This window comes from Arvicanthis niloticus, chromosome 24 (genome assembly GCF_011762505.2).
Source record: "Arvicanthis niloticus isolate mArvNil1 chromosome 24, mArvNil1.pat.X, whole genome shotgun sequence".
NCBI classification, from domain to species: Eukaryota; Metazoa; Chordata; class Mammalia; order Rodentia; family Muridae; genus Arvicanthis; species Arvicanthis niloticus.
Genome location: NC_133432.1, coordinates 26,121,263 through 26,140,370, shown reverse-complemented (window position 1 = coordinate 26,140,370; position 19,108 = coordinate 26,121,263). Strand labels below are relative to the sequence as shown.

The 19,108-nt window shown below is 50.3% G+C and overlaps 1 protein-coding gene across 3 annotated transcripts in view; it reads right to left on the bottom strand.

The window, feature by feature from the left end:
- Nucleotides 1–2,898: 2,898 nt before the first annotated feature.
- The window catches only part of Srrm3 (serine/arginine repetitive matrix 3), a 69,137-nt gene continuing 52,927 nt past the window's right edge, over nt 2,899–19,108 (bottom strand). For 2 of the 3 annotated variants that reach the window (XM_076923193.1, XM_076923194.1), the window contains 4 exons: nt 9,658–10,004; nt 8,557–8,781; nt 8,328–8,465; nt 2,899–4,564 (listed from right to left, as the gene is read on the bottom strand). In XM_076923193.1, the coding sequence (XP_076779308.1) occupies nt 4,336–4,564; nt 8,328–8,465; nt 8,557–8,781; nt 9,658–10,004 (939 nt within the window). In that variant the 3' untranslated portion in view covers nt 2,899–4,335. Of the gene's footprint in view, nt 4,565–7,817; nt 7,897–8,327; nt 8,466–8,556; nt 8,782–9,657; nt 10,005–19,108 lie in introns of all 3 variants that reach the window. The other variant, XM_076923195.1, reaches the window with a different exon arrangement.

The window sequence follows — 19,108 nt, the reverse complement described above, 5'->3', positions numbered from 1 at the left end:
CAGGCAACGGGGGCAGGGATCCATATTTCCTGTTTTCTAGCGGTGATCCCGGTCAAGTTCTTGGTCCCGCAAGGAATAGAGCAGAGGACAAGCTGAGCCTGAGTCCCCGAGGCACTGGGCGCGAGGTTTTTTTTGTTTTTGTTTTTTATCTTGCAAATAACCAAGGAGGCTCAGAGGGGTGGGAGCCTCCCGCGGGGAGGTAGCCCTTAAACCATCTTTCCACGACTCTCTGTCTCCCTCTAGTGCCTGCTCACTGCCAACAACCTTATCATTGAGTCAGGGTTTCTGGAATTGCTGGGGGGTGGGGAGGGGGTGGGGGAGGGGGTGGGGAGGGGGTGGGGAGGGGGTGGGGAGGGGGTGGGGAGGGGGTGGTTTATTTTGTTTTTGTTTTGTTTTTGCCTTTCGTTTACGCATTCGATAAACATTTCAAAGGTAACTACGGCAGGGACGGCGCACGCCTTTAACCCCAGCACTCCGGAGGTAGAGGCAGACAGATCTCTGCGAGTTTGAGGCCAGCCTAGACTATAGAGTTCCAGGATAGCCAGGGCTACACAGAGAAACCCTATGGGGGTGGAGTGGGGGAGTTTAGGGAATCAACGAATGGATGAATAGCCGAGGGTGCATTTTGGAAATAACATTGTACAGTCTTGGGGAGGCATTTTCTTTTCCCTGTGGCTGTTTGGCCTGAGACTCGGACAGGATAAAAGGTCTCTGCGCTTTTAAAAACGTAATGGTAGACTGAGATGCCTCAGTAGCTAAAGGCACTTGGCAAAATGAGCTTGGTAACCAAGTTTGATGCTGGGAACCCATGTAGGAGAGGGAGGAGAGAACTAACTCCACAGAGTCCCTCTCTGGCCTCCACATGTACACTGTAGCATGTCCCACACAGGCAAGTGAAGTGTAAAAACAAAGTAGGGGTTGGGGAGATGGCTCAGTGGTTAGCTTTTACAGAGGCCTGAGGTTTAATTCCTAGCACCCATGTGGTGGCTCACACCCACCATAACTCCAGTTTCAGGGGATCCCACCTCCATGGGCACAAGGCATGTGGTCCACATGTATACATGCAGCCTAAACATTCCCCACTCAAAAAAAAAAAAAGGAATGAATGAGAGAAAAGGAAAATAGAGAAGCTGTGTGTGTGTGTGTGTGTGTGTGTGTGTGTGTGTGAGAGAGAGAGAGAGAGAGAGAGAGAGAGAGATATTTTGTTTTGAGACAGAGCCTCTCTGTATAGCCCTGGCTGTCCTGGAACTCCCTATATACACCAGGTTGGCCTCGAACTCGCAGAGATCTGCTTGCTTCTTCCACTTAAGTGCTGGGATTAAAGGTACATGCCACCATCACCCAGCTGTAACTCATGTTAAAAGATAGCCTTGCTATGTAAACCCCAAACTGGCCTCCAACACCTCCTGTCTTTGCCTTGAGAAAGCTGGCATCAGAGGTCTGCAGCACCATGCCCATCTGGACCAGGGCTCATGAGAGGGCCTTGTGTCCCTTCAGAGAGTGTGCACGGGGCCTGCTCTGCTGAGAGACTGGCTCCTTACTTCCACCACAGTTCCAGGAAATGCTTGACACCAGGTTACAGTCTGGGGGGAGTCGTCTCTGTTGGTTAAGTGCCTGCCGGGCAAGCATGAGGACCTGAGTTCGGATCTCCAGCACCCACGTTAAAGCCACGTATGGTGGCAGACATAACCGTAGTGCTGGGGTTAGAGGTGTGTGTGTAAAGCAGAGACAGGAGGAGCCTAGGAACTCCATGGTCATTTAGTCCAGCTAATTGGTGAGAGACTCTGATTCAGATTAGGGTGGAAAAGCTTAAATAGAGGAAAGACATTTAATGCTGGTCTTTGTCCTATACACACACACACACACACACACAAGCATGGCCATACAATGTATGTACACACTACATATCACACACACACACACAGTACACACACACAATACACACACACAGGTTAAAACCCATCACTTTGGGACAAAAAGGAGAGTAGACAGGAGGAAGAGGAACAGGACAAAGCTCATCGAGGACACGGTGACCGGTGACTGAAATCCCAGTAATCAGGAGACTGAGGCAGGAGAATTATTACAGAGAGTTCTAATCTAGCCTGGTCTACTAGGCTAGTCAGAGTTACATAGTGAGACCCTGTCTCAAATAAAAAAACATGGCCATACACTGTACATACATACCACACACACACACACACACACACACACACACACACACACACACACACACTATCCCCCACTGCACACCACAAAATGACACAGCTGGTAAAGGTACTTGCCTCACAAACCTGGTGGCCAGAGTTGGATCTCACATAAATGTGGAAGGAGAGAGCTGACTCCACACACATGCGGTTGCACATGCATCCCCACACATCTTGCACAGGTACATACAATAGTGTGTGTGTGTGTGTGTGTGTGTGTGTGTGTGAGAGAGAGAGAGAGAGAGAGAGAGAGAGAGAGAGAGAGAGAGAGAGAGAGAGAGACAGGGTTTCTCTGTGCAGCCTTAGCTGTTCTGGAATTTGCTCTGTAGATCAATCTGGCTTTGAACTCACAAAGATCTGCCTGCCTCTGCCACCGGAGTGCCGGGGTTAAAGGTGTGTGTCACCACTGCCCAGTATCACACATAACAATTTTAACAAACAGCCCACAAACCCTCCAGGTTGGAAGGACATTTTCTTGACTCCATTTTTCTTCCCACTAGAACTTCAGAAGGCTATACTCTTGCTCAGAGGTAGGTGGCCAGACATGATGGGACCTGGTTCCTTGATGCCACCCACCTCTTCCTACTGGGAGCCTCAGGAAGAATGAGAGCCCTACTCAGTCCTTACAGGGAGAGACCCTGGTCCTCCCTACTCCCTGCTGGTCGCAGTCACAGAGACCCAGTCGCAGCCTGTCACCCGGGCACCTAGTGTATTTATTACAGTCCGAATGTTTTCCCGCACTGCGGAGAAAGAGGGAGGGGGAAACAGAGAAGGTGGGAACCCGGATCAGACCCCAGACTCCTCCCCCCACCAGAGCCCAGGGCATCTGCCCTATTGGGCCAAGGAAGACTTTGAGATCCCTGAGGGCCCCAGCAGGGGGGTGGGTGCCACAGAAGAGGGCTGGAGGGGGGACCACCTCATCCTCATCCTGTTCCAGGCTGAGGGCTTTGGCTGGAACATACCACCCCAGTTCTGAAAGCCTTGACCAAACCTGCCCCATCAAAGCCTGGTAAGGAGGCCTCCCTTGGGCAGGCTCCGAAGTGCACCGCGTGTTAGTTAACTTGTGACAGTGAGCTATCATTTGGCCCATAACCCAGATGGCAGCAGCCGGTACCTGTCTTCCCAGTAGCCCTTCACCTGTTCGGTCATCTGACTGCATTGTTTGGGTCCACGATAACAAAAAAATGCCGCTGCTTTCTACCCGCGTCCTTTCTTATCCGACCTGAATTCCCAGTCTCTCACTTTTAAGACAGGTTCTCCTGTACCCCAGATTGGATTCGAACTCACTATGTAGCCTAAGATGACCTTGAACTTCCGGTCCTCCTGCCTCTACCTCCAGAGTGCTGGGATTCCAGGCATGCAGTAGCATGCTCGGTTTTATGCTTTGTTTGGGATGGAACCCAGGACTTCATGCACGCTAGCCAAGCACTCTACTGACTGAGTTCCGTCCTCAGCCCCTGAACTTCCTACCTTTGACTTCAGGGTTAGATACAGGTGTGGTATATGCCACCTCTTGTGCTGATGAAGGCCTGGAGGGTGTGGCCTTGGTGTGGGGGCAAGGGAGAGAGATGGGGCCAAGTGTGAACTTCTCATTCTGCCTGGCAATACACCAAGAGTTAGGTGGTCCTTCCTTCTCGCTTAGATCTGGCTGGCTTTGCCATTTTCAGATCCACCCCGTGGGAGTTAAAGAGGAGGGGAAGGTCCCAGGCTTGGCACCTTCCAAGCTGTGCAGGGGGTCCACTGAGCTCAGGTGAGGTGACAGCCAACGGTGGACGCTTGTGCCATACACAGGCGATGGGCCCCAGGCTGGTAAGCTGGCCTTAAGCAGAAGAGGGGGCATGGTGATCTGATCCCTGTGTTCGCAAAGGCTCTTTGTTCCCTGGGCATGGCGGGTGGGCAGGGCGTGGGGATGGGCACACTTCCGGGAGAGGACAATTCGATTCCTCCTCGTCGGTGGGTCACCCGCCCTAGAGGAAGCTCTTCTCTAGTCCCACTTGCCCACGTGCTGCCCCACCCCCACCCCGGGAGCTCTGTAGCAGTATGGGGATACAAGACCCCTCTTTCCCAGGTCTCAGGGCCCCAGCCTCTCCTTGTTGCAGGGCCTTCCAACCCTAGATGGGTCCGTCTGGGCTTAGAAGCCTCCACTCTCTGAGCTGCTCCGGCTGTGGTAGCTGGGACTGCGGCTCCTGGAGGCACTGCAGGAGCGGCTGCGAGTCCCGTGACTGCGGCTGCTGTAGCTTCCATGGCTGTGGCCAGGGCTTGGGCTCCTGCTGTGGCTCCGGCTTGAGTAGTCGGTGCTCAAGCAGCTGGAGGAAGAGGAGGGGCTGGGCCGGTAGTAGGGGATGGGACGCTTTCGGGCACTGTAAGAGAGAGAAAATAGATCCTAGCCCACCCAGAGCCCCAAACTCTGCCCATCCGTGGCCCTCACTCGGACCTCAGTCCCCATCCAGCAGTGGCCAGGGCTTCCTGCCTAAGTTTCCCCTGAGTCTTGGCCTCAGGGACAACCCCAATTCCAAACTTCTGTGTCCTTTGCCAAATTCATATTGATTGTTTTGTTTTTCCTTGTTTGCCTGCAAGGCAAAAAGCACAAGTTCTTTATTGATCGGAGTGTGGGTTAAGAAATGTTTTCTGAATAATGAAGTTTATTGGGTCTGTGTGTTTCCGTTTCTCCTGTTTATTATGCTAGGGAGAGAGGAAAGTGCCTCACAAAAAACGAGGATGTTCTAGTTCCGCTCAGGTACACCCTGAACTTCATGAATGAAAGTTTCTGTTCCTTTAGATTTTTTTTTATATGTTTGATTATGGGTCTGTGTGGGTGTGTGTGTGGGGGGAGGGGGTTGGTATGTGCGCATGTGCAGGGGGCATGGAGGCTGGAGGTTGTTGGATGCCCAGGAGCTGGAACTTCCATGTGTGTCCTGGGGCTTGAACTCGGGTCCTCTGGAAGGGCAGTAAATGCTCTTAACCTTGGAGTCATCTCTCTAACCCCAAATTTTATTTTATTTTTATTTTCTAAGGAAGGGTTTGCTATACTTCATGCTGACTTCAGACTCACTGTGTAGCCAAGGCTGGTCCTGAACTCTGATTCTCTATCTCCTGAGTGCTATAATCACAAGCATGTGCCACCGGACTCCCCCCGCCCCCCTTTTCTTCTTTCCTTCCTTCTTTTCTTGCTTTATTTTAGACAGCATCACTATGAAGCTCAGACTAGCCTGTAATGTTCAGTTGCCCCAGGTTCTGAGTTCTGAGGTCACAGACGCGTCCATTATGCCCAGCACCAATGAAACGAATTTCTTTATTGAGACAGAGTTTCATGTAGCCCAGACCCGCCTCCAGCCTACTGCGTAGCAGAGGACGTCCTTGAACTTCTGACCCTTCTGCCTTTAACTTTCTGAGTGCTGGGACTGCAGGTTTTTGTCATCAGTCTGTGCATGAAGACTCCGTGACAGAAGGTTTGTGGCACACTGGGTTCTATGCATGTCCTACAAGTGTTCTCGTAACAGAGGCACATCCATAGACCTTTGAGTGAACAGGGACGACTCAGCAATAAACTCAATGATGGCTTCTTTGCAGTCAAGTATTAGTGAATATGGCCAAGTCCTGTTTCTCTGCCTCCTCCATCCCTTCTCGGAATAGAATAGCTAGTTTTTTGTTTTTTGCTTTGTTTGTATGTTTGTCTGTGTTTTTTTTTTGTTTGTTTTGTTTTTGTTTGTTTGTTTGTTTTTCAAGACAGGGTTTCTCTGTGTAGTCCTGGCTGTCTTGGAACTCACTCTGTAGACCAGGCTGGTCTCGAACTCAGAAATCTGCCTGCTTCTGCCTCCCAAGTGCTGGGATCAAAGGCGTGCGTGTGCCACCACTGCCCGGCATTGTCTGTTTTTTTTTTTTTTTTTTTTTTTTTTTTTTAAAGATAGCGTTTCTCTGTGTAGCCTTGGCTGTCCTGGAACTCACTTTGTAGACCAGGCTGGCTTTGAACTTTGGAGATCTATCTGCCTCTGCCTACCAAGTGCTGCGATTAAAGGCCTGTGCCACTAGTGCCTGGATATATATATATTTTTTTTCCAGACAAGGTTTCTCTGTGTAGCCCTGGCTGTCTTGGAACTCAGCAGACCAGGCTGACAAGATTTAGACTTTTATGGTCACTCAAAGGGAATAAGGAGGAGATCTCTGGCCACTGCTGTCTCTGTTCCAGCTTGTCCCCACCTCCCACCTCCATCCCAACCCTTCACTCAGCTACCTCCCGCTGGCCCAGAGTTAGTTTGAAGGTAGGAGGCTACGATCCAGAGAAAAGAAAAGAAAGTGGTTAAGAGGGCTCTAATGCCCGATACAAGGGTTAATTCTGAGGAAGAAAACCAGTTCTGCATTAGTAGGAGGAGGAGGCAGCCTGGGACAGAGGGGCTGAGGTGGGTGCCCAGCTGGGAAATGTGAAATTCTGGCCATCTTAGGACCCTCGGTGTAGAACTGAGTGTATCTGGGATGCTATCTCTAGCTCTGAGTAAAGGAGGCAGCCGTATTGCTTTCTTGGAGACTCAGACTATGGAGGATTAATGGTGGTGGTTCTTGAGCACTGTGGGGCTTGACCCCTTTGGGACCTCATATCAGATATTTACATTGATTCATAACAGTAGCAAAATCGTTACGGAATGGCAATGAAAATAATTTTTATGGTGGGGAGAGATGCAGCATCAGGAAGGTTGAGAACCACTGGACTAAGGAGACTTAATCTGAGAAGAGTGTCTTGGAGTTAAAAAGGATTCTTACAGATTTCAGCTAATTAGACACATCTGGTCACTGAGGGCCAGAGAGGGTACATTCAGTCTCCCCTGCCTCAGGAAGGCAGGGCAAAGTTGGGCTCAGAACCCTGCCAATGGCAATCTAGTCATACTGGTGTAATCCTGGGCTAGGGTAATTTTCGATTTGTTGGCACTAGGGATTGAATCTAGGGCCTCACACATACTAGGCAGGAGCTCTACCATTGAGCCACGCCCCCAGCCCCTCACTGGGGGATTCTAGGCAGGAGCTCTACCATTGAGCCACGCCCCCAGCCCCTTCCTGGGGAGTCTAGGCAGGGGCTCTACCACTGAGCCACGCCCCCAGCCCCTCACTGGGGGATTCTAGGCAGGGGCTCTACCACTGAGCCACGCCCCCAGTCCCTCATTGGGGTATTCTAGGCAGGGGCTCTACCACTGAGCCACGCCCCCAGCCCCTCATTGGGGTATTCTAGGCAGGGGCTCTACCACTGAGCCACGCCCCCAGCCCCTCATTGGGGGATTCTAGGCAAACATTTTACCAATCTTTTTCTTTTGAGCCAAGGTCTTGCATGGTTTCTCAGGCTTGCTTTGAATCCCCCCCACCCCAATTCTACCTCTTAGACGGGATGAGAGGCCTGAGCCACCAGTCCCAGCTTTTGGGTGATTTCATCTGCAGACCCAGACCCCTCTAGTCCTCTGTCACCTCAGCCACACGCCTCATTCTGCATGGGGGGGAGGGGGTGTTCCTCAGACAGTTGCTCCAGACACTAAGTGTGCTCTGCCTCCTCCGCCAATTCCCCAGGGTGTTGGGAGGTTAGTGAGAAAAGGAGACGCAGATGGAAAGCGGACCACCACCAGACTAGCTCACATGAATATCACTTGGGCTGCCTGTGGAGCCCGGTCCACACGGCCCCCAGGCTGGCCACAGGCCACACAGCAGGAGGTTCCTTAAGATGAAGGAGAAAAGTTCGTATCATTGAGGGTGTGATAGACACGGGGAGGGAAGGAGGAGCTCCAGATGGACGAATGCAATCTTCCAGAGCTGAACTCCAGACCAGTGGCTGGCCACTCCGACCCACGTACAGACCAGCTCCGATCCATGGCGCCTCTTCCCTCCCAAGGTTGTCACTTCTGCCTCTGATGCTCTGGCACCCTCGTCTCTCCCCAACTCTTAGATGACCCCTGGGTCCAGTAGTTTCTCTTGGCCCAACCCATCTCTCCTTTAGTTCTTCCTCCCTCCTCCCTTGATAAAACCCTCCTCCTCAGTATCAGGATCAGATCATTCTAAAAGGCCCTCAGGCCTGTGAACCTTGACTCCCTGACATCCCTGGCTACCAATTAGAGTCCGTAGCTCTAGTCTCTTCTCTCCCCTTTGTACCTGGTGATGCGTCTCGGCTCCATGAAACTGGGCGAGTCCCGGCGCCGCTTTCGGATTGGCGAGTAGCTGCGGGAGCGACGCCGGGTGCGGGTGGCCTCAGCCTCGGCGTGCCTCGCACGGCCTTCGCTGTCCTTGTCCCTGTGGGACCGATCAAGGTGAGGAATTCCCGCCATCTGGGCCCTCAGTCTGGGTTCTTTGCCATCCGCCCCCTCCCACCGACACTACTTACCGGCCAAGAGGTTTCTTGGGCGATGGTGAGAGGCTGGGGCTGCGGGTCCTTTTGTCTGGGGAGCGCGAGCGGGATTTGGAGGGCGAGCGGCTGGAGCTCCAGGACCCCGGATGGGGACCCGGGCTGCGCGATGAGCTGTTCCCTTCGGGGCCGCCTCGTCTGCCGTGCGCGCCTGGGGATGGCGAGGTGCTTGCGGGCCGTGCACGCGGGGGTCGCTCCTTTGTCCTAGAAGAGGGAGTGCGGGGCAGGGTTCGGTGGAGTGGACTGCGGGCCATGAGAGACATAGGTTGCGTGGGACGCAGTAGAGATCCATGAACCCACCCCAGAGGTCGTCGGGCAGTGGTGGTGCATGCCTTTAATCCCAGCACTTGGGAGGCAAAGGCAGGCAGATTTCTGAGTTCGAAGCCAGCCTGGTTTACAGAGTGAGTTCCAGGACAGCCAGGGCTACACAGAGGAAACCCTGCCTCGAAAAACAAACAAAACAAAAATAAGCAAAACAAAAAAAGAGTGTCTTAACGTGTGTGGGCTGGAGAGATGGCTCAGCGGTTAAGAGCACTGACTGGTTTTCCAAAGGTCCTGAGTTCAATTCCCAGCAACCACATGGTGGCTCACAACCATCTGTAACGGGATCTGATGCCCTCTTCTGGTGTGTCTGAAAGTAGCTACAGTATACTCACATAAAATAAATACATACATAAAATAAATCTTTAAAAAAAAAGTGGTAGCGCATGCCTTTAATCCCAGCACTTGGTAGGCAGAGGCAGGCGGATTTCTGAGTTCCAGACCAGCCTGGTCTACAGAGTGAGTTCCAGGACAGCCAGGGCTACACAGAGAAACCCTGTCTCGAAAAAAAACCAACAAAACAAAAACAAAAACGAGGCGTCAAAGGACAAATTGGGGATTCTATGTGGGATTATTAGCAAGGGAGGGGGAACTCCGTCGGAAGTGATGGAGTGACGGGCTGCCCATGGAATGTTGATAGGGTAACCCCAGTTGGAGTGATCAGCGAGGGGCCGTATGTGGGGTGACCAAGAAGGTCAATGTTTGAGGGTGACTAGTGAAGGGGTACTCCTGTGCAGTGTAGGCAGGAGGTCGGCTCACCGTTTCCCGTGTCCGCCGTGGCCTCGCTCGGAGCCCGGCTCAGGCCCAGGGCCCGGGGCGCCGCCGCCGGAGTCGCTGCTGGAGTGTGCCCCGCTGAGCGAGCGCGAGGAGCCCCGAGGCGGAGCGGGTTTTGCACGCCGGCGGCCCCTGCGGCGGGGCGTGTTGGCCGAGGACCGGGATCGCCTCCTCCTCCTCCGCCGGCGCCGGCGCCTGGCTGTCCCTCCTGCCGGGCGGCCCCCGCGGCCCTGCGATGACGGCGCGGACCGGGGGCTCTGGCTGTCCTTCCCACGAGCGGGCGGGGTGGGCGCGGCGGCCGCCTTGTCGCAGGCCCGGGGCGAGCTGGGCTTCTGACGGGGAGAGATGCAGAGAAGGGCACGGAGGGGCGGAGAGGGGGCGAGAGAGGCCGGGAGGGATGCAGAGAGGACCGGAGCAAAGAGGGTTGAGGATGCATCGATGGACGCCGGAGGGCGGGGGAGAAGCAGAAGAGGGGCGGGGAGGGTGCAAGCGGGATGGAGAGGTTGGAGAGAAAAAGAGAGGGATCGAGGGGGCGGGAAGGGGGACGTGAGAGGGCAGTGGGGTGGGGGGGGGGAGAAAAGGAGAGAGGGCTTTCACCGGACCTAGGCCGCGGGCTGCAGCCCCGGAGCATCGCACACACGGTTCCCGCGCCTGCCCTGCCTCTACCTCTCCTGAGTGTTCACCTTCTGGCCTTAACATAGCAGACCATGCAAGGTTGTTGGCATGCACAACACAAGAGGGACGGAGCGGTGGGGATGGAGGCTGCGGGGGAGGGGGAGCTCCAGGATGGGGCACCAGAGGGATTGGCATTGTCCCCGCATGGGGGGGGGGCAGACGATTTCCCCCCAGTAGAGAGAAGAGAGAGGTACGACACTGGTAGGTCAAGCCAGGGCCAGCCCACCAGGGCCAGGCTCCCCCCACCAGGGTAAAGGGCATGGGGTGGGAGTTGTCACACGGCACACAGATGGGGGAGGGGGCAAGATAACTGAACTCAAAAATTCAACCGAAGAAAAGGAGTCAAAAACAGAAATAAAAAAGAAAACTGAAATAAAAATAATAATAATAACGGAAACAAAAATACCACAAATATCATTATATACCCAAATCAAAATGATCTGCTGGGGAAACCTGACTTTATTATTATTATTATTTTCTTTCTGTTAATATTTGGCTTTGTTTTGGCGACCCTGCCGAGAGCTCAGGGATGTTCAGTAGCTGACCGACTGTCTTTCTGTTTATCTCTTTTCTTTTTCTGTTTTTTTTTTTCATTTCTTTTCTTTCTCTTTTTTTTTTTTATTTTTAACGTTCTGATTTTTTTTTTTTAAGTCCCTCTTGGTTAACGTCCACTTACCAATAAAGTGGCACTTCCTCCTTTAGTAGGTAAGTTGTGTAAGAGAAGGGAAAAGCGTGGCAGCATAAGTTCATCATTAGAGTCACAAAAATGCAAGAGAGACAGAGAGAGAGAGAGAGAAACGCAACCACCCCCGAGGCCGGTTCACCGCTAGCGGACCAGCAAATGTCCGGCTCCTTGGGCGTCAGCCAGTGCCCTGGGCTGACATCTGAATAGAACTGTTAATTTATTTCTTTTCCAAGAGTGAGTTAGGACCAGAAAGGGAACCTGACACCATTCGAGGTCCTGGCTGGGAACTAGGGATGGAACCTGCTACTACCTCAGCACCACGGAGCCCTGGATAAGTTAATAGCTCCAGTCTAGGCCTCAGTTTCCCCATCTGCACCATGAGGGTTTAGCTTTTGCTTCCCAGTGTCTCTTCCAGGGTAAATAGTTCCGGTTGTGCCCCGCTCCCCAGCCTCCCTACCCCGCCCCCCTTCACAGAAGGACCCTCCTGACTTTGGGACCCAACCTTGCAAGAGCAGATGCTACTTACTATTCTTGTCACTATTCGGTTTATAGATTTGTCCCTGACACTTCCACAATCATTACCCAGCCTGATCTGCTGTTTGTAACCTCAGGTTTGCTTGCTCGAGACAGAGTTTCACTATGTAGCAATAGCTAGGTGTGAGAATGGTTTGCTTCTGCTTCCCAGGGCTGGGGTTAAAGGCCTGCATAATCCTGCCAGTGCATATTCTTTCTTTCTTCCTTTCTTTTTTTCTTTCTTCCTTTCCTTCCTTCCTTCCTTCCTTCCTTCCTTCCTTCCTTCCTTCCTTCCTTCCTTCCTTCTTCCTATAGGGTTTCTCTGTTTAGCCCTGGCTATCCTGGAATTTGTTCTGTAGACCAGGCTGGCCTAGAACTGGAGATCCACCTGCCTCTGCTTCCTGAGTGCTGAGACTCAAAGCAGGCACCACGGCTACTGCCCACCCACTGCCACCCAGCTCTTTTCTTTTGCTTGACAGGCTCTCCCGTACTACAGGCTGGCCTGGAGTCTAGAATTCAATATGCAGCTCAAGATGACCTTGGACTCAGGATTCTACAGATGTCACCTCTTAAATGCCGAGATTACAAAAGCACATCACCCTGCCCAACCTGTTTTGTCTTTAGACACGATCTTACTATATAGCCTTGAACTTGGAATCCTCTTGCCTCGGTCTCCTGAATGTTGGGATTACAGGCTTGTGGCGCCATTGCTGGGCATAATCCCAGTTTTTAGGATTTAAAACAGGTCACTAAATCCTTAATGCTATTGGCTGAGGAAGGAAGAATTGGCTTCATTAAGGACCAATGAGGGACTTTCAGGTACCAGAAGGGGGTCTAAGCTAAGTTTGTTCAGGTTATCTTGCTATCACTGGAAAGGAAACATGATTTCTTTGGCCTGGCTTTGGATATTTCTGGCAGAGGGGATGAGGGGCCCAGACCTCTCTTCAGGGCTCCAGAGCTAGAGCCAGGAAGTAGGCCTCATTGACGGAATGTATAGCTGGTTTGTGATTGGTTGTGATTGGCTGAAGGAATCAATGAACACCAGCCATAGCTGGTGAATACACTGTGGGAGTCAACGAGCCATGAAGACTTCTCTCAGGAGAGCTGGTCTTTCTCCCAAAGCACTGGCAGGCATAGGTGACCAGGGTGGGTATGATCTGGTAGTCAGTCACCTGTCCCACTAAGCAATCTTCACTTCCTGATCAGCTTAGGCTAGGGAAACTGGAGGCTGATCGTTGTTTTATTTTAGACAAGGTCTCTTGTAGCTGAGGCTGGCCTGAAACTCGGAACTCTTGATCGAGTTGAACTTCTGATTCTTCTGCCTCCACCATCCGAGTGCTGCGATTACAGCTGTTTTTATGCAGTGCTGCAGATCAAACCCAGGGCTTCATGCATGCATGCTAGGCAAGAACTCTACTGACTGAGCTACACCCCTGGCCCCATTAAAAAAATTCAGACAGGGTCTCATGTAGCCAAGGCTGGCCTCAACTTCTCTGTGCAACCAAAGATGACCTTGAACTCCAGAAAATTCCTGCGTCTGCATTACGTGCCCAGATTACACTGTGCCCAACTTGAGGCTGGTTGTTATAAAGATTCTCAAAAGGCATCTCCAGAAGAACCCTCAGCTTCCTCCCCAACCCCAACAGGCAAATAACATCTTACAGTCCCTGGTCTGTACCAGGGTTCTCTCATTGAATCTCCTTCTAGGAGGCAAGTGAGAATGATAATGTCTTTAGGATCTTCAAACGCATCCTATGCCCAGGCTGGTCAGCTTGTCAACTAAACAGAGATATCAAGTAGGAGAGCCTTAGGAACAAATGCATGGTAACTCACAACCCAGCATCACCATGGTCCCCTCCTTTAAGGCTACCCTGCTCAGGGGAGGCAGCAAGGCCAGTGGTGAAGGAGTGCATACTGAGATTGGGACTAGATTGGAATAGAGCTAGAGACCTGGTTTAAGGCAAGAAACAGGATGGGTGGGGGAGGGGAAGATCAAGCCCCTGATACTCCTTGCCATAGACAAACAGGAAGCCCCTCCCACCCTCCCCGGCAGTACTCCAGATAGAACCCAGCACCTCATGGGTGCTAGGGAAGCTGCCCTACCAGCGAGCCACAGTTCCAGTTTCCTCCCTGTCACATGAACAGGGTTCCATGTAGCTCAGTTAGGACTCACTATATAGCCAAAGTTGGCCTTGAACGCTTTAAGTGTTTTTTTTTTTTAAACTAAAAAGGTGGTCGCTTACCCCCATAAAAGTCATGCCACCATAGCATGGATGGACACTTCTTGCCGGATATGGACTTTTATTCTTCCTGTCTCCATCTCCGTGAGCACCAGGATTACAGACATGAACCATCCTGCCTGATTTATGAGTTCTTTAGCTTATAACCCAATGCTTCTTGCGTGCTAGGCAAACTTGGCAACTGAGCTAATAATCCCCAGTCCCACACAGACCCATCTTGACTTCCCTTGACTTGGAGGTGGGATAGAGTATTAGGAACAGAAAGGATCTGGATTGGATGTCTGAATACCCCTAAGATGCTTCTGTCCCCAGCCATTGAGGTCCAGGCCAAGATAGGTGGCTTCCTCCTACCTTCCTACCTAAGTCTTGAAGTCTCAGCTTCACTCCGCTTTCCTGTGATTCCTTTTGAACCTACTGACCTCACCCAAGCTCAAGAAGAACCCCTTGAGGGGATTTAAGTTGGTTGTGAGAACTTATGCTAAATCTCATGCTAGGTGGGACCCTGCTTCCCCACTGATAAGATGGGGGTGAGCAGAATCTTGGCTGGGTTGGCCCACAAAGGGATTATCCTGTATGTTGGCCCCCAGGCTAAAAGGATCAGAGCAGGGGATGAAGGCCTGGGGACAGATGGAAAGAGTCCCCCTGCAGCCCAGGATGGCAGAAGATAGGAAGACGGGACTGTCAGGGAGTCCTTGGGGGAGGCCAGGCCACTCATCCCTCCAGAAGCTGCTAAGAAAAGTCACCATGATCCTGTCAGAGGTTGCACCTCAGCCTCAGCTTGGCTGGGCCTCCTTCCTAGGGGTTGAGTGAAATTCAGGGCTTATGGAATTCCTTCCTTCCTTCCTTTTTTCTTCCTTCCTTCCTCCCCCCCCTCTTTTGTGTATGTGTTCCCGTGTATGTAAAGATGTATTTGTATGTGTTTTACATACAATTACATACAAATATGCATGTGGAGGTCAGTTATCAATCTTGGGTGTCTTTCTTCAGGGACCAGCCATTCTTTTTAAATTGTATTTGTAGCAGATATATATATATATATATATATTTTAAATTACATTTATTTATTTAGTTATTCGTGTGTGTGTGTGTGTGTGTGTGTGTGTGGAGAGAGAGAGAGAGAGAGAGAGAGAGAGAGAGAGAGAGAGAGAGAGGACAACTTGAGGAGCCTTTGTGAGTTTTAGGACTGAACTGAGACCACTTGGCCTGACAGCAAGCACCTTTACCCACTGAGCTATTTTGAGGACCCAGGGTTAGTCAATTAAGCTAGGCTGGCTGACCATCAGGCCCCAGGCATCTTTCTGCCTTTGCCGACCCAGAACTAGGATTAGAAGTACAAGCCACCATCTTTGGCTTTCTGACGTGGGTTCTGGGCTTGCACTCAGGTCCTCTTGCTTGCTAAGCAGACACTTAATACACTAAGTTATTTTCTCAGCTCTGCTAGTGACATCATTTTCCCCCCTTGAATAAGAAAAATGTAAAGGTCAAGAGCAGTAAACAAGGATGGAGAAAGGAGACAGTGGAAGCACAGGGGGACCAGGGACAGAGGCAAGAAAACACCTGGAGTGATCTGCCTTTGTGTCCCCTCTGAACCCCAGGACTGCTGCCTGCTTGCCTCTATCCCACTGTCTCCCCTAGTTGAGATCCTGGAAATCTTGAAGGACAGAGCCTCCAAATCCTCCTCAGGCTAAGGCTCCTCCCTCTTTCAGACTCCCAGACCTTATCCCCCCTGTGAAGAACAACGTTGTCATCTCCCTCCCAGGAAACACCATTAAAGATAGCTAGAGTGTCCTGAGGAATGAGTTGGCCTGACCCTTCCTGGAATAAACACAGGAGAAGTAGCTAACCCTTCCCTTTCCAAAGCTGAAGATGGAGAGTTATCAAAACCTCACAATGGCTACTGAAACTTCAGGAAGACTGGAAGCTGATGGGAGGAAGGGATAGTGGTATCCTAAGGACCCACTTCTGACTACCATTTTCCTTGCAGCTAGTTGAGCACTGGAGTGGCCATCACAAGTCTCCTGTGATATAATGTTTGGGAGCCGCTGTTCTAGGGGTAGGTAAGCTAAGATTTTATACCATTCCAAAAATCACCCTTGGCCAAGTAGGTTCTTAGGGTCTAGAACCCGCCCCTGGCCCACTCCAGACCCTCTGTAGTGTCTCTATCACCACATCTAAGTCTCAGAGCTATGACTCTCTGTGGTAGTAATGCCTGATGTTGTCCCAGAACCTTGAAGCTTGTACCTCCAAGCTCCACTGCCATAAAAGGACTTGGCGTAAATCTAGAGTTCATACAGCCTGGTGTAGTCAGCCCCTAAGGGTGCAATGGGACTTAACTTTTAACTTGACCCTCAAGGTTCTCACACCCCATTCTTCTACTGCTTACTGTCTAGGTGGGCCCCAGAGGACTAGAACATGTGTGACCAAGGCTTCTAGCTAGAAGCTGGCAAGGATGAAGTTTATGGGTTCTGCAACCACTCCGGACAGAAGCAATCAAATCAGCCCCACTGCAAGCACACAGTACAGGAAGAGACATGAAGATTGAGTGTTAGACCACACGTAAGTGCGTTCAGCCAACAGTGAGGATGAGGGGGAGCAAGGGGGGGAGCTTGGGGAGGGGCTCAAGACACGGAGAGGAAGAAGCAGAGAATGAAGAGAGGATGAGCCTGCAGTCATCAAGGGTTAGGGATGGAGAGTGAAGGGAACCAAACCATAGCCTGAGGGACAGTTCGGATGGCTCAGCTTGGAAAAAGGGTAAGTGAAATGTTAGTTAAAGAAAGAAAGAGAGAAAGGAGAAAAAAAATCAACTTAAAACAAAGTGGAGGGAGGGAAGGAGAGAGACAGAGAGAGACAGAGACAGAGAGAGACAGACAGACAGAGAGACTGAGATTCAAACCAAGCAGAGTGGCTGCACTTATCTGAGCTGAGACCCAGGGAGCAAGTGCACAGCTGGGCTGGGGTACCTACCTTCTCAGTGGTCAGGGACAGGAATGCAACAATTAAAAAAAAAATCTCTGCACAGGGAATGCAGGACACTGGTGACTCCAAATGGCCTCTGCTCTGAGCCAGCAGAGAGGAAAACGGCCTGCCCAGTGGCTTCTGGATATCACTTAAGAAATGGAAAGGCCACTTGTCAGCCACCTCTGTTAGAGTCTTTTCTTTTTCTTTCTTTCTTTCTTTCTTTCTTTCTTTCTTTCTTTCTTTCTTTCTTTCTTTCCTTCTAAACCTCTAGCCACAGACTCGATGGTCAAGCTTTCCTTAATTCTTTACAAACTCCCCAGAGGGCATGCACACAGCAGCTAATGAATGCAGAAAACCACAGGATAGATAGAGAAGGAGCAGGCAGCTTGGGAGAGAGACCCAATTCTGGAGGAGAGAGATGGAAAGGAAAACAGAGAGGTGGGGCATAGAGAGAGAGAGAGGAAACAGAAAGGTCAGACAATGAGAGGAACACTGGTTAAATGAGGCCAGTGAAAGGATGCAGGGGTGGGATGGGGACCACATATTTAAAAGGAAAAACAACCACAGGCTCCATTTGGAAGATGGATCTTGCCTCTCCGATCAGCCCCATGGCTTCCCTAAAATTTTATTTTATTTATCTGCTTTTTTTTTTTTTTTGACACAGAGACCCACATAGCACAGGCTAGCCTTGAATACCCGATTCTCCTGCATCTATCTATCTCTCAAGTGCAGGGATTCCAAGTGTGCACCACAATACCAGATTTCATGTGGTGCTAAGGATCCAGTCTTAGTACGTATTGTGCGTTCCAGGCAAACACTGACAACTAAGTCCCATTCATAACTCTCTTTCTTTTCTTCCTTGCACATAGTAGGCCAGCACTCTACTGCTGAGCTACATCCCAAGTTATCTTTTTTTACTTTTTATTTTCTTTCTTAGACTAAGTTTCTTTGTATCATAGGTGGACACCACCAGGCCTGGCTGTACTTTTCAGAATCCAATGGCTTGTCCCCAGACTAGAATAGTGCTTCTCTCTAGCCTAGAATACCTGGCTTGGAAAACTTTACCTGAGTTAAATTTGCAGCTGCTTTCAGGCTCTCTCTCTCTCTCTCTCTCTCTCTCTCTCTCTCTCTCTCTCTCTCTCCAGGGTTTCTCTGCATAACCTGGCTGTCCTGGAACTTTTTCTGTAAACCAGACTGGCCTTTAATTCAGAGATTAGATTGCTTCTACCAAGTCCTAGGATTAAAGGCCTGACACTGACTTCCCCTGCCTGCCAACAGCACCCAATAAATAACACAGGAAAAGTCCCTTTCTCTCTGTATGGTCCCTAGTTTCTTGCAAGGTCCTCTGTGAACTCAGAAACACTAGTATTGTTAATGTAAAACATGAGATGATTCCAGTTCCCTGGGGTTAACAAGAAGGCTAATTTTCCCTTCTTAGCAAGTAATATTGGTATGGCTGCTATTTTTTATTTGGAGTTGTGTTCCCTTTTAAATTCTGATCACAAGAGAGGAAAGTATATAAAGATATGGTCATGACTATGTAGATTTGGAGTCAAACACCATCTCTGCATTAGAAGAAAAGCTCCCACAGTGACACACACAAAAGCAAAGTTCCAGACACAGAAGAGAGAAAAGGAAAAACAAAACCCAAAACAAACCCAGAAAGATAGCTCGGATTTCTGTACATTACAAAATTGTTTTCTTTTAAATAAAGTAAAAGTAAATACAAACCATAAAAAACCAAAATAACAGGAAAAAAAGAGACATTAACTCCCCCACCCTCAACTAAACAAGATATGGAATTTATAGTATTACCACGTTTCAAATGGGAGGCTAAAAAACAAACAAAGACATAGGTGGGGTTAAAAATGTTGAGCTTCTCCTTTTTCCATATCTTTCTTTCTCTCTCTTTTTCTTAAAGATAGCGTCTTAATACCCAAAGACATTTAAAACATTTTTTTTTGAAACAGTGAAGGAACCATTGACACCCCACCCTCCCTTTATCTCACCTTTCTGGGTACAGAAGAACCAGTTTCTTTAACACCTCCACCCCCCAGTCCTTTTTTTTTTTTTTGAAAATAGAAGATCCAAATGTAGGTTGAAGACCCAGGATGGTCTCAGACGTGCAGGAGTCAAGGGTGAAGGATAAGAGTCTGAGCTATGACTTGTGATAAGAGTAAACAATGTTCTTGGAAAACACCTGTGGCTATGTGAAAAGGAGGTCCTGCTTTGGGCAGGAGATACTGCCTAGACCAAATGATGACTCAGGACATTTGGCACAAGCCGTCTAGGTACTGTTGCCATTTTGTCTGCACAGCAGGCATCTGGTTATTGTAGCCATTTTGTTAACACATGTACAGGACCC